Raw genomic sequence first — 15,887 nt, 5'->3', positions numbered from 1 at the left:
TGAAATTCGGCAAATTTCAAGGTCGTTAGCTTAAAGTTATTATAAGGACGTGAAACATATGAGGAAACGGCTGACTTGGGTTGATTCCGACAAATGAAAGGCCAATACACCGAGTAAGAAGTTCATCTTCGAGAAAAGAATTTTTTAGTTATTATTCTCATTGTACTTAGTGTTCCACAGAACCTTGCGGAGGAAACTATTTTGCATCAAATAACAGAAAATAATAGAGACACGTAAGACACTTTGTTAGACTTTATTTCGTATTTTCGACATCTAAACGATTAATACACAACAGATTAACTTGGCAGTCCTGGTAAGTTTCAGTGACTTGGTAAAAATTCGTAGGATATAAACAATCTTACTCAATGATAATTTCTATGATATAAAATGAAGAGAAGTATGACTGATTTTTAGGTGAAATACCCAGTTCGACCCTCATGTCTTTCAGTTGCAAGCTAAGCTTCAATTCGCACAATCTGAGAAGCATTGCAATGATAGTAAGTCGTTTCCACAGAGAATGGCTCAATTTGTCTAAGATAGGACGGGAATCATGATCAGTATGTCGTTGGAGGAAATCCGAAGATTAAACGAAGTGGTAAATGGTGAAACATGAACACTTGTCACCACAAACTTACCAACATACACAGCATTTTTCGAGTGTCATTTTCCCGAAACAGAACCTCGCATCGATGCCAGAAGCTTAAGAACGGCAACACTCAGTTGGAGGACCATTAATTCCCAGCCCTGGACCCGGGTGTCGCGCAGATTTCAAGGAGCAAGGAAATGGCTCGTTATCGGCGCAGTAAAGCGGCGATAATTTCGACAACCCGTGAGTTACGAGCTGCTAAAATCGGGCCGGCCGTAATGATTTCGTCATTAATTTCATAACCGCAGTCACAGCCACACACGGCTTGTTTTGTGGTGATTAGCCTGCAAGTTGAAGGTGCCACCGAGGGCAGAGGGGCAAGGATTTGCCGGGAGCTGGAGAGAAGCGAGACTGCGAGAGGTGATTCTGCTCTTGGACGGAAATACGATCAGCCCTTGCAGAGCTCAACTCTCGCCTCTGAATTCCAGTGGCGTAGCGTACTTTGCGATGCATCGATTGTTCTGCCATTTAAACCTATGAAAAAGGATCGATAAACAGGGTGTTCGCAGCGAACACCTTAATTATCGATTCTTTACCATAGGTTTTAAATGGCATAGCAATCGATATATCGCAATTAACGCCACGCCACTGCTGAATTCCTCAAGTCTACTCCTCTCTGACGCTCTGGTGATTGATTTACACGGCTTCCCGAAGAAACGTAGAATCAAGTGTAGGAGAATCAAATGCTGAGGGTTTCATTTGAAACCAATTTAAGATAATGAGTTTTTGATTCATCTTTGCATCAGATTGTGTGGATCTCATGTAAAATAATACTGTAATAGTAGTTTTAAAGGTTATTTCTGTACGTCACAACCATTTTGAGCCGCGGCAGTAACGTAATTTTCAAATTTTCTTTCCTTTTCCTAACCGGGATGCGTCAATTTTTTTGTATTTTAAAGTACGCATTTCAGACTTGTGACTTCGAGACTTGACAAGTTCATTTTTTCATTTTTCTTCCTTTCTAGTGTACGTAATTTGGATGCAATAGATTTTGACTCATACCTTTATTAGATTCTCAAATATCATTGCAGAAAGCCTCGCTTTGATGTACTCATGCTATGCAGTAATGAATTAAATATAAGCAACTTTGTAGCACATAAATCTTATGATGCATGTAACTCCCTTTAATTTAATTCATTTTTGTAAAGCTCCTTCTAAAGTTAGCACGCCCATTTTGCCTCGTAGAGAAATCGAAATATTGGCTTCACTCCGTAACAAATTTTTAAACTCTAGAAAACCCTTTTTGAGCTGTCCCAGATTTACCGCCGCAAGTTTGTGTGATATCGTAGTTTATATATCTCTAACCATAGCCTTTCTTGTTTCTCGTAACTCTTACAGTTTTTCGATACAACTTGCTTACGAATTTGTTCCAGTCGTGGATTTTTCAAGTTTGAAATTTGGCAACTGTGCCAATCAAAAGTGTTTTCGCGCGAATCGAACTTCGCACGCTCCCGACAAAGCCCTTTTGAATAGCAAATAAATTTTATAACCGTAAAATTAAACGTCGCGCATCCCTGTTGGTGTGAGGTGTGACTAGCGCGAAATGCGAGCATTGTGTCAAACAAAAAATTAATTTATCACGAAGAAAACGGCGAGTCTGCCCGCAATCAGATCTGAGGTGCGCTTCGATACTTTACCCACGTTTAATAGTGCTGTCGATGGGAGCAGGGTTTCAGAATCTCGCCGTAAACGCACCTCCTTGACACGACTACGTGGCAGATACCGGCACCACTTGACTATCGTGCCCGCCCCACGCTACGCGTCTCGGGGTGAGAATCTATTGCGACCTGCTCAAGTGTTAAATACACCTATACGGAGACTTGAACGCGGGGCTAACAAAGTAGTCGCGGTTTGGCCGGTCATTTTCGAGGCCCCTCGATAAACACCTTAAGGAGAGGGCACCTCCGTGTTGGCTCTAATTAGTCATTCACGCGTAAGCGAATTTAATTTATGATCTTCTTCCCTCCCCCCCCCCCTCCCCTCCTCGCGCCTGATGCGTATCTCCCGGTTTTAATTTACATATTAGTTTGTACGCATCTTGACTCCGGAATTATTAATTACTTTGTGTGTATCTTACACGCTTACGCGTTTATTTCTTCGGGGTCCGAAAATTAGGCAGGAAGCGCTTCGGGTGCTCCGAAGAAGAGGAAAGCGGCAATCAGAGGAGCGCGGCCGCGAACAAACGCTCAGTCAAGCTTCGAATCTTCAAGATTTGATCGGTAGATTGCATGCTTTGTCGAAAGTCACACCGTGAAGTTATCGAAGAAGCTCGCTCATCAAGAGGCTGCCGACTTCTGTATGGAGGCTCAAGTCTCCGTTGAGTTTCGATTATGCTACAATCGTTGAAGGTATTAAGAGCATTTGGTCGCTAGGACTGATTACTCTTGCCTCCGTCGTGTCGTATAAGATGGTTTATCGGCCCCTCTTTCACTCGACTCGGTGGAAAATAGTTCTTATGACTCTTGAAAACTGACGAGGGCTGCTTCCGAGAATTTTAAAATGCCGCAGGTCAATAATAATATGCATGTTTCAATTTTTGGTTCCAAATTATTCATAACCGATGTCCAAGCTTCATGCTACTTTTCACTGAGAAAAAACTATGGCTTATAAACCTATTAGTGGTAAATATGGAACACCACTAATAGTAGTACCTCTACATATAATAATAGCACATATACCTTAGTTATGGTCTCTGTACCTTAATTAGGTACAGAGACCTTAGTATGGTTCACAGACCGAGAATCATTAGTTTATTTACGACTATTATAGGTGTTCCATATTTACCTCTAATAGGTTTATAAACCATAGTTTTTTCTCAGTGTTCGGCTTATTTTGTCTCACCGATGTTACGCTACATTTTCCCAGAACGGAGCTTTCAATTCGATGAATTTAAATCTCATGTGAAAGATCAAATGGACTACATTTTGCAATTTGGAACTAAAAATCCTAGCCCGGTTTAAAAACAACGTATGTGCCATTAGTTTCCCTATGTGCATAAGTTTTATTCCAGAAGAGCCAGAATTCATAGTTCCGAATTGTCAAATGTAGTCAAAATCATCCTTCTCGCATAGTAAATTCACGCTAACGCAATCGGCATTTCTACAGTTAACGCATTGCTTATTTGCCAAGAGGTAATGATGTGCGCGATGTCATATAGTTCACCTCCCCCCCCCCCCTCCCCCCAAACACAAACAACTCGCATCTCTCCATACAAATCAGGAGACAAGTTGAACAACTTTTCAACTTGCAAAAGCAACCTTGCTGGTTGCAATCCACGTATTAGGTGGAAACTTGGAAAGCCTCGCCGAAAGAGAACTTCTCAGGGGGGTCCTTTGACATATACACCATCTGTGCACCATAGCAAGATGGGTCAGTCTTCATCGGCGAATTTAGCAGGTACTTAACGCCACCAAAATAGACAAAATAACGAGAACGAGAGTTATTATGCATGTTTCCCTCTCATTCTGAACATTCTTATGCCTGTTAGCTTTGACTTAGAGCCAGTGGGAAGTGCGAAACTGGAGCACTTGGTTTCGCAGCAGTAAAATCTTCGGTTGCAACACGTAACAATATCTTGTCAATAGCCGCACGCTAACACATAGCACGGCAGTGAATGTCGGTGAGGGCACATACGTATGTTCCGTCCGCAGGGAGCGTTGTTCAATGTTCAGGTGTTTGCGAAGGATTTTAATTGCTGCTCGGATTAATATCGCGCTCACTGGCCTCTTCCGCGATGGATGGATGGATAGATGATGGGGAGCTCGCCATTTGCATAAGTGGAATTTCTCTCACTGGTGTAAGTAATACCGACCGCCAGTGGTGCTCAGCGTGTGGTTTTGGTCCAGTCTAAATACCGCACGCGCCTAACTCTGGGCCCAAATAAATAAGCGATTAACCCTCTGCCTCAAGTGAGAATTTGAGGCGGAAGAAATGTAAATATTATCACCTATTGTGAATGCAATTGAGGTACAGAAGTATTTCTCATTTTTCACGAGAGAAAAATTCTTTTAAAATAAATATGGTTGTCCTTTTTCGAGTATTCTTCAGACATTGAGGTAATTTTTTTTTTTTTTTTTTTTTTTTTTTGGAGAGGTATTTCTTTTTGGTTCTTTTATTTCCGTCAATGATGCATCTGCCGCTACGACACAACTATCCTCAGCTGTATTTTAAGAAATCACTATGGTTTAAGTCAACTTGTTGACCTGCCGGTTACATTCATTATCATTGCAGGTTTATACTAAGTGGGTGATTTTCATCTCCAACTCATTGTTTTGACATCTCTTTGCTTTACCTTCTGAAATTTAGAGAAATCATGTATTCTGTAGACAAGCGAGATTCTCAAATGAACTTTATTTTGCATCAAGGAACTACTGTATCTGATGCATCCATGAAAGCCTACGTCTGCATGAAGAATCAAGCAGCTAATTTGGTGTTTCTAAAATGAGTCAGAAATGGTAGCTCCTCGTTGCAATATGTAATGCAAATGATGACCTGCCCTTAGCAGTGTAACTGAGGGTGTTCATCTTTCTACGGCACAATATTATGCCGCACTAGAAAAAAAGACATTGGATCTAGAGTCCAGACTCTTAAAAACATCGACAGGAAAAAGTACTCTTGATTCAATCGGAATCTAGCTTACATCAAGAATCAAGCCTCTTAATATAAGCGGATTTCGTTTTGATTCAAGCAAAAATCCGATTGAATCAAGAGTATTTTTTCTTGTCAATGTTTTCAAGAGCCTGGACTGTAGATCCCATGTGTTTTTTTCCAGTGCGTGGTGCTTATTGGTCAAGGAACCAGAGATAAACCAAAGAGTATATACCTCTCTGAGATAAACTGAATGAATTTGGTCTTGGGAGCGGGTTTAGGCACCCCTGCGGGAGTGCTCATATAGTGGCATGGATCGGCATATTAACTGGATGCGGGGAGTTGTATGCTAATTGGGCGGTGGAAGCGGAGTCGGCAGCCATTGGCGCGCTCAAACGGCGATTAGCTAACCGAGCGTCGCGTCGCCGCGCGTCTACTGGTCGTGATATAACCGAAATCGCGAGCATCCCATCCCGCGGAGAGGCCATCTTGAGCTGCTCCAGCGGCGTCGGCGTCGACGTCGCCCGGTTACGTGGCCGGGCCCATTACCACGCTAATTGGAGCTTGTCAATATAATGAAGACGTAAACGGTTCTCAGCGCAAGTTTGCTCAGCTCGCACCCGCGCTTCCTTGTTCCCGACAGATGGTATCCTTGATAGCGCGTCATACTTTTCCCGCCGCGTAATCCCGGTGACGTCACGTCGATGCCGGGTAACCCCATCGACAACAGCCGTTGAATGTTAGGCCCAGAGACAAGAGACCATCCACTAGTTTCTTGGCCATGGTGGAAGCTTTTACTTTCGGGACTTCAGCATTCTACTGTTGACTTACCTATATGGTTGATGTTCAACAACGTGTTGGCAGTTTCGTTTTGAAAAACAAGCCGAAAATGGCCGACGTTTGGGAAAGTTGTTTGGCTCATGACGTCATCCGAAGCTCATCATCGACCATGTAGGTAAGTCAACAGCCGAAACTAGGGTGATGACTGTTGCTCCCTAGTAATTGTCTATAAGGAATTGTTGAAACCCCGAAAGTAAAAGCTTCCACCTGTCGCTAGGAGGTCAGTGGAGAGTCTCTTGTCTCTGTATATTGCCAATGGTGGAAGCTTTTACTTTCGGGACTTCAACATTCAACTGTTGACCTACGTACTAGGTGAATGGTTAACGACGTGTTGGGAGTTTCGTTTTGCAAACAAACCAAATTAGGAAATTTGTTCGGCTCGTGACGTCATCCTAAGCTCATCGTCCACCTAGTAGGTAGGCCAACAGCCATAATAAGAATGATGACTGCGTTGCTCCCTTATAATTGTCCACAAGGAAATGTTGAATCCCCGAAATTAAAAGCTTACATCTGTTGCCAAGAGGCCAGTGGAGAGTCTCTTGTCTCTGGTCAAGCCTAGATAAAAAACCGTCATTTCATGTCTATTAATTTATGATGGATGAGCTACTTGTCGAGCATAATTATGTATTTCATTAAGTAATGCCATATTAATATTGTCTTAAGCTCTCTGATGTGCGAGTTCATGTAAAATCGGTGACGGTCGCCGAACCAATGCTCAGTTTGTTCGTCATCCGCCAATATTCGGCGAGAAGTATCGATAACGTCCGAATGGAACTTTCATTCTAGAGAGGAAAGTAGTGCAGGGTCTCAAATACATTGGCTTTGAGCCGACCAAAATCTGGAAAGAGGAGAATCAGCAACTTCAATTTCCACCAAACATCTACTACGCCAACTTTGTTTTCAATTTGATTAAACAAAAATCCAGTCAAAGTCATTTAAAGAAAAGAAGAAAAATTCTGTTTAGTGATACACTTTCAATATTTGACAAGCTGATTTTCTTATATCCACTAGAAATCTCCATATAGTTGAGATCCACGTATTGAGTTTCAATTCGGTTTCCATATTGGATGCTTTTTCTTCACTCGGTGTCATGACTTGGTGACGCATGCGCATTCTTTTCCGTCGGATGCAATGGTTTTCATCGAGCGTTCTTTTCTTTCCTCCTCCTAAAGTTGTTTTTTGTTTACCTTCACCTTACTCTCCTCATCCATGGAGATCCTGTGACGTAGCCTTTGATTGCGGCGCTGAGTACAACTTCGAAAAAAATCGGAGGCATAATTCCGATGCTCATTTCTCCTTTCTAGGTGGTCTAGCTAGGCTGCAACTCGAGATACCGAATGCGCTAGGGAAGGAACAAAACGGCGCGAAAAGGCTTTTAGTCTTACGTGATCGGGTTCACCGGATCAGCGTCACGGTTCGATCGCGGACGGTGCGGTGGGGGTTGAAATCCTACCCGCTCGCGGTCGGCACTAATCTGCGAGCCAGACTCCGGGAGGTCAAATCGACGGTAGAGTCGAACCGGGACATCCTGCGAACTCCACATTCGACCAGGTCAATCGAATGCGCGGGTAGGGTCGAAGAATCGAACGTCTTAGTCAAAGGATTCGTCTTGTCGCGAATCTTCCTAGACGCTGCCTCAAAAGCCTCGTTGCGTTGCTCAACAGTCGTGACGGCGAACTTTCTTCGTTTGAGCCTGCACGATTAATTTCGCAGGAAGTCCTCAAACGCCACAAAATCAATGATCAATGCTACACTGAGTGAAACATTTCATGCCGGGGCTCTTCATTGGTATCGCCTAGATTTTGGGTATAGGCACTACCTCCCCTCTCATCGCATTGTGCTCTAAGTCGGAGAGGGCAAATCATCTACGAAGTTAAAAATCGTCTCTGTTTGCAAAAGTGCAAACAGTTTCGTTATAAGCCTTGATATCCGTCGCGCAGATTTGTAATCTCAGCTTATTTTTTTGAAAATGAGTACACCGAAAAAAAAAAAAAAATTCGCGATTATCCCCTAACACTGAGGTACTACTCCAATTTTTTGAATGATATAGGCATTTCCAATTTATTGCCAAGTTGGGGAAGTACCGCAAAATTTGGGTTAGTAACCAAATTTATCGGGGTGCTACCACAACTAATTGGGGTACTTCCGAAATTTATCAGGGTACTGCCGCAATATATCAGGGTGCTCTCACAATACATTTGGGTACTCAAGCAATTTATCGGGGTACTGCCACACTAAATTGGGGTACTACTTCAATTTGTTGAGGCAGTGCCACCATAAATTGCGGCTCTACCACAGTTAATTGGAAGTGTCCAAGTTAAATCTTAACCCCTACCTATTCGGCTCTTTTCCTCCGTATTTATGTAAATCCATTTTCATAGAAAGTCTATGTTTTGAAGTTCGATGCGACACCACTGCCTCGATTGGGTGCAAAGAGATTTATCATCGTCTTTATATTAAACGCTGTAATTAATTCTAGACTTCCGCAGCTAGAGTGAGCGCGATACCCGAGTCGCCTCGCATCGCGGGGCGTTGCCGGTCCGAGGAAGTTTACATTGTAAACAAATTGTGAGTTTACACCACAAGACGTAGAAACGGAACCAAAACTCCTGAGAAATGGAATATATTAACGAAACATTCCTCGTAGATCGAGTTGTGCGCTTGCGTAATTACAGGCCAACGGTCGGTCTGTCTGGCTTAAGAATATTTGCCATAGTAGACTGATTTTTATTAATCCGCTTTGCATATATTATTTTCAATTAGTTTTGGAAGCACCATGGGTGCAATATTTCCTAAACATGCAAAATTATTAGTTCTCAAGAGCATTACGGTTATAACTTTTGAGTCAGGTTTATTGCTTAAAGCGGCAGGTAGACCTGCGAGTTACAAGCGCTTGTTGAAGTGGAACACCAATAGGGATCCAGGATTTCGATCGCTCAATATCGAGCGATCAAAATCCTCCCTACCCCTTAATGTTACACTTTCAACAAGCGCTTGTAACTCGCAAGTGTATCCCTGGTAGGAAGAAAGTCTTCATGCTTCAAGATCCCAATTTTATGAAAAACTCAGGAAAAATGAAGATATCGATGAAATCACCAAAGGCAAATTTGTTTGAAATATTTTCCTAGAAAATTAACAGATAATGAAACAAAACTCAAGACAAGTTATTGTTTTTACCTTCCCTTTTAGGTTAGTCATGTGCGTTTTATTTTCCGAAACGTTTCGTCGGAAAATCATTTTATCAACATCGAACTTGACTGACAAGTTAAACAGTCTCAAAGTGACTGAAATTATTTTAATATTAAGCCATGAAATAATCCACATTTCCCGGCAGCATCGGAGGGCCGCCGACACTCAGCACGTAAACGATTGAAAAATCAAGAGGACAGGCTGGAGACGAATTCCGTCGGGTCAAAATTAGATGTAAACACGGAAGATCGTTTAAAAGGAGGATGGTGAGGGAGGGTAAGGAGCGATGGAAATCGGTGATCACAGCCGTGAAAATGACGGCCGATTAAGCGCTGAAATTGCCCACCATTACGTCTCCGCATGCATCAATAATAATCTTCGCCGGCATATTTTCCGCCGTTTCTCGAGTCAAAATTTCACCGTTTCGCGCCGGTTACCGTTGCCGGATTTATGGTCGGAGGGAATTGTCAAAACTTTGCGTGACTTAGAAAGTTTTTTCGCTCAGGAAACGTCCCTCTGAGTTATGATTTACGTGGAAGTCCAATCAAACGTGCGAACAACGTACATGCATTATGTCATTTACCAATTTTACATCTTTAACCATGCTTTGACAGGGTGTATACAAGTCCGGAAAGTCCGGAAATAGTACTGATTTTTTAAGAGCGGTCCGGAAGTACTGAACAAGTGCGGAAATTCTGCATAAAGGTCCGGAATTTTTTCATTTTTTTCGCAATTTGAGAGGAAAATTCAATTTTATTAAATTTTTCGAATTTCGTCAATTTATTGGAGATACTGAAAAAGTACTGAATTCTTCTGTTAAGGAGGTACTGAATTTCTTGGGAATGTACTGATAAAGTACTGGAAAAGTACTGATTTTTGGCCAGCCTGTTTTAGTAGACACCCTGTTTGTTTTCGCCCATCATGTTAACAATACAATCTTTGCCTGCTTTAAGGGGGGGGGGGGGCACCAACTCTGCGGGCGGACATCACGGTAAACGGTGGAGCGTGATTGGTTGGCTATGTCTTATCGCTGCTTTGTCGTGTCCTCGTCAGGTAGAATGGACGACATACTGTCGGAAAGTCAAGAGGCGCTTTTAGCCTTTCGTGAATTCCACCTGACAAACGCACGGCAAAGCAGGGATGAGACATAGCCGACCAATCACGCTCCGCCGCTTAACCTATATCCGTCCGACAAACACAAAATTTCAATAATCGACCCGCCGGATGGATTTCATCGTAGAGAAGGAAGTCTTGAACCTATGATAAACTTTTTAACTCGTTCGATACCGGTCCCACCTTTCTAACGTGTTCGTTCATGTCACCCTTTAAGGAAACCCTTTTTGCCGAAGTTGAGAGAAACTCAAAGGATGATGTGCACCGAGTTGGAGGTGAGGCATATACGCAACTTCCGCGGGTGAACTTTGCTCTTTCGGAGGTCAAAGAGTCACGTCGGGAGGTGGTGTGGCTGAAAGCGAGGAAAGGCGGGGCCGCCGACTCGACACTTGAGCAAATTGAAGCAAACGAAAGCGTTTTCTGCATTTGCATCGTTTTCGGCGCCCGCTGCCGCGGCCCACCCCTCCGAGCAGGAAATTAGCCCTCGTCTTTTCGACGAGCCGTTCCGATCTAAAAGCGGCTTCCGCGGCGGCTACGTTTAATTCCGTGCATAAATCAACGGGCTCCCGTGTTTTAATGGACGATCCACTCGGAACGCTTCCTCTCGGGAACAAATACAGCCCGCCGCGCACTGAACCCGGGTCAAGTCTTTTTGGACATTCATAATTGAAACTCTTGCCGAGAGAAAATTTCGAGTTGGTTTTATCATTATGAAGAAGATTTAACAGTTAAATTATCAAGTAATAAGAGAAAGTACTTTTACAGTCAATAGGTGGAAGAATCAGGAAGTCTGAATTTTCTTGCTAAATCGAATAGGCTACTTTTTTTCATTTAATTTTCTGTATTATCACCCTTTTTTCACTCGTAAGTTCTTTATTATCAACGAAATTAATTTAATTTAATTTAAATAATGTAGATAGCGACAAGATATTCTTTTAGTTGTCACGTTATTTTGAAGTAAAATTTGTGAATAAAAAAAAATTAGTTTAATATTTTTTTAATTTAAGGCAATTTGTTAGCCAAAGTGTGCGTAACAATCTGTAATTCTGTGGAATTTCTCCTCCCTCTTTCTTTTCAGCACACGTCAAGAAATTTCCGCTGATCAACGTTTCTTATCTTTTTTCAAAATATATCCTTCTTTGGAGTGCTGCGTGGTAAGACCGCAATAGAGACCATTTTTGTCTTAATTGAGAGCAGGTAGGAACATTTTCTCCCAGAAAATGCGATCTTCCAAGAGAAAATTAGACTAACGTGAACTTTGCGAATATTCCTCCGCGAGTATCCTATTTATTTTTAGGCAAGTAAGAAACTCATCATCGACGGTTTCTCCTCTACGGCACTAATGTACATTAAGTTCTGAATTAATTTCATCCCATAACCATCGTGTCAATCGTGTAAACTCACTCTTACAGTATCCGCACTGAGCAGCCGAAACTTTTCCAAAGTTGTTGATGTTACACGGAGTAAAAGTCCGGGAGATCCAAGAGACGAAAAGAACGGTCCCACTGCACAATGCCGAATTTTACCGCCCGAAGGGGAGGGGGAGGTGCAAAAGCTAAAAGTCAAAGTATAATTTTGTACGAAATCGCGTGATGCCGAAAAGAAAATGGTCAATAATAACCGGGACTGCGGAGGGAGGAAGGAAGCGGATGGCCGGAAAGAATGCAAATGTTGCTGCTATCCGGCCGGGGACCATCGCTGGAAAATGATTGCGGTGTTTATGATGTTCCCTATCTGAGATCAACTCGTATAATTTCGGGGTATCTGTGCCATTGTCTCGTCTCTCCTCAGCCCTTTGACCTCACGGGTCAGCAAAGGACACACCAGATCCGAGCCTCGCTCTCCTTCTCCAACGAGAACTTTCCGTCTTTCTCTATCCAACGGAGCCGCAGCGCCGGGGGGCGGTGCTCCATTTCCATACAATTAAATCTCGAATTATTCACTCGGCTTGGCGCTTCTTCCGCTCGGTTTTTATTGATCGTATATTCTATTACCTGTCTTTTGTAGTTTTCTCCATTAACGGCCGTGCCAAGTCCACCCTTTTGCCGTGGAAATGATACTTGCAAAAGCTGGACCTCGCAATAGCTAAATAAAGAGTGAATTAAAACTTGGGTAAACAAGGCTAAAACATTAGAAACACCCAAAGGCAGCGGGCCGATTATTGAAATTGATCGACAAAGCTATAGACAAAGGAGACAAAAGAGGTATGGAGAGATTCTATTGGTGGAAGCGGGTGGTTGCAATAAATTGACAAAGGAGGTAGGTAATAGACTAACTAACGGCAACTCAAGAGAAACGCGACAGTTAGTCTATCATTTTCTCCCTTTGTCGATAGGAACCACCCATATCAACCGATAGAATCGCTCCATACTTCCTATGTCTTCTTTGTCTATAGCTTTGTCCATCAATTTCAATAATTAGTCCGCAGGACGTTCCGAGCTGTTATCAGCTCATTTTCAGCAGCAAAAAATACCAAAGAAAAAAAATTATAAAATTTAGTTACTACCTGACCCCAGCCGTTATCACCTAACCACTAGAATTCAGCTTGTCTCTGTTAGTACCGAACATCCAAGGCAGACATAGTGGCCGCCTAGGGAGAGTCATGTTCAAACCGCGGAGCAGGGCGGTCACTCGCGTGACCGCTCCGGCAATTAAGTGCTACAACTTTGTTAATACGTGCCCAATATTTATGTGACTTATATCAAATGACTGCGCTTAGGGAGACGGTCTTCTCATGGTAATATCAATCGTTTTTTCCCGATATCTTTCAAGATATTGAGGATTTTGTGACTCTCTCATCTAACTTTTCGGCGAAATTTCTGCTATTGCAACACCGCGAAACTATTAAGAAACTCTGATAAGACCCGCGTACGAACATATCAATGTGACAATCTGATCGATTAGATTAAAGAACGAACGGTGAAGTGAGAGTAGGAGATCACCGAATGAAACAATTGAACAAAAAGTGACACTTATAATGCGACCTTGCCCTTCTCCCTTTTCTTCCTTACATTTATGAAAGGAAAAGTGAAACAATGGAACAACTGACTCTTGGAACTTTATGCTAACCTGGAACTCTGATCTCGGCTCAAATGGAACTTTGGAACTTTGAATTTTGGAACTCTCGTGATGTTAGACGGACTCTGTCTTTTTGGTTAAGGGTCCTTCCTAGTGCTTTAAGCCCAAACCGCTTTCCCTACGGGAACTGTGATCTCCAGGGTCAGATCTTCCGCGAACTGATACTTCGCTTTATTAGTGCTTTGCATGGAAATCCGGATGAGTGGGAAGTACCTTTAGCATATCTTGTATATCTACCGGGGGGGGGGGGGGCGAGAGGGGCTGCACCGGGAAGGTACCCCTTTTCCTCTGTTTTTACTTTTGTCCGTCTTTTATCACCTAATCTCGGAATCTCAAATTTTTGGAAACTACTGTGGGGAACAAACCTACTGATCTTTCCTTTTGGAAATTTCGGTGGAACTCAAACGCACTTAGTGCAATAGTGAACAAACTTTAGATACAAACTTTATGCACTTTGTGCATCAGTGAAACAACTCACAATCAGTGGAACTTTTACGGATCTTCTTTTCTCTTGAACATGCGGAACCCTCGGAACCTAATGGCACATTTAGTGAAAGTGGCCGCCTACACACTAACCAATGTGGAAGATGAGAAGGCAACTCCTGCTCCTACACCAATTTTATATTTATTTATTTATTTTGGTGTTTTTTGCAGCTGAAAACGTCCTGCTTTTTAGTGTTATTAATGTATTAGCCTTGTTTACCCATGTTTTAATTCCCTCCTTACTTATTCGTATATTCGGACAATGTTTTTGTGCTTTATTGCAACAGCTAAACCTCGCAACCTGCAAGTGTGGATGGTAGACAATGCCATTCAATAGTAACGACGAATGCCAAAATGAAAAGAAGTTTAGATTTTCATGTACACTGCATATTGGAAATGTTGTGTGGACGTGCGATGATTAAACATTTCGAATTCTAGTAGTGATTTGGAAACGCACATAATGCCCTTTGTAACAAACTGAACAAAAAATAAAATAAGAAATGAAATGAAAAAATTGACTTACCTTCTATTTTGGTACCACGTCTTGACTTGTGTATCCGATAAGTTCAGTTTGGCAGCTAGTTCCATTCTATCTTGCACACTTAAATATTTTTGTCGCTCGAAGCTTTTTTCTAAGGTTTGTAGCTGGTGGTCGGTGAAAGCGGTCCGTGCTTTTCGTTGTTTTTTGCTAAGACTCGAACTTGAGTGATTTGACCTGATCCCATCGTCATCTTTGTGTCCTGCATAACCAACAAAGTCAAAAGCGGCTCCATTAAAGTTTGCTGAAGACTGATAAAGTTACTGATACTTGCTTACTTACTTTCTTACGTACAACAATAAGCCTATTCATGAAATTATAATAAGCCCCATGATATACATTTTTCCCAAGCTCTTGTCTTTTCAAAACTCTAAAAGCTCCACTAAAAAACGCAATTGATCGAATTGTTTGCAGAACCAATAAAGCTATATCAATTCAGAAATTGCTTTTTGGTTCTCATAGTGGGACCGAACAAATATGACCGTCATCAGAGTTAGAGCTCGTGTTTTCAAGAACTTCATCAGTAATTGAACTCGTGTCTTAATCGTTTATCAAAACCGAAGAGGTAAGGAGTTCTAACAATATTAAGATGTATAAAATGTACGCTGAATAACTTTTCCTTGTGGCGCACTGCTGCCACTCATTGAACGTCAGAAAAACTTGCATTTGGATTGAATTGCGTCCCGAATGCCACACGGATATCAACTTGCAGTTTATCATAAGTGGAAACGTTAAAACCGACATGCTGTCGATTTCCTATTCATTTCTGTCGCGTCAATTTCTTTCGCACGCGTGGGACGTTTCTTTTCCTTGCCTTTTAGGAGGAGGACGAGGATGATGGTCGTTAAAAGTAGAGTCCCTTTATACTGAGAGTCAAGACAATTCGGCTCATGGATGTCACAAACGGGAATAAAGATTACAGAAATTGAACGTTTTTCGTAATCTTTGATCGGCCCATTCTCAAATGCCTTTCTCCGTTCCTCCTCTCATTCCGTTTGTTCCTTGCCGAACCCGTAATTCCCTGGTCCATTCCAGACTATAATCTTTGCAATGGTAAAAATGTAATCTTTATTCCCGTTTGTGACACTGTGGAGGCCTAAAATACGGTAACCAATCAGAAATGGATTCAAATTGTCTTGACTCTCAGTATAAAGGGACTCTAGTTAAAAGCATGGTTTCTGTAAAAATTGACTGTATCAAATAGCTATTCTAGAAGAGGGATTTTTTTGTTTTCTTGTTTTTTTTTGTTTTTTCTTGTTTTTTCTTGTTTTTTTTTTGTCACCGCCTGGCTTCTGATAGCAAGTAATTTGTGCTTTATATTTATTCCTGAAATGGCTTAAGCTAGGGTCGGCGGATAGCTGCATTTCCATTTGTCCGAGTGTATGCAGTGCCTTCTTGTGCGTTTACTTTTTA

The 15,887-nt window shown here is 42.1% G+C and overlaps 1 protein-coding gene across 1 annotated transcript in view; it reads right to left on the bottom strand.

The window, feature by feature from the left end:
- LOC109035033 (homeobox protein B-H1) overlaps positions 1-15,887 on the bottom strand; it is an 82,755-nt gene that overhangs the window by 15,566 nt on the left and 51,302 nt on the right. The window contains exon 2 of the mRNA XM_019048499.2: positions 14,460-14,676. Coding sequence (XP_018904044.1) covers positions 14,460-14,676 — 217 coding nt within the window. The remainder of the gene's footprint in view (positions 1-14,459; positions 14,677-15,887) is intronic.

Source organism: Bemisia tabaci, chromosome 4 (assembly GCF_918797505.1).
Source record: "Bemisia tabaci chromosome 4, PGI_BMITA_v3".
NCBI lineage: Eukaryota > Metazoa > Arthropoda > Insecta > Hemiptera > Aleyrodidae > Bemisia > Bemisia tabaci.
The sequence above is the reverse complement of the archived record's forward strand: the minus strand, read 5'-3'. Positions and strand labels throughout refer to the sequence as shown.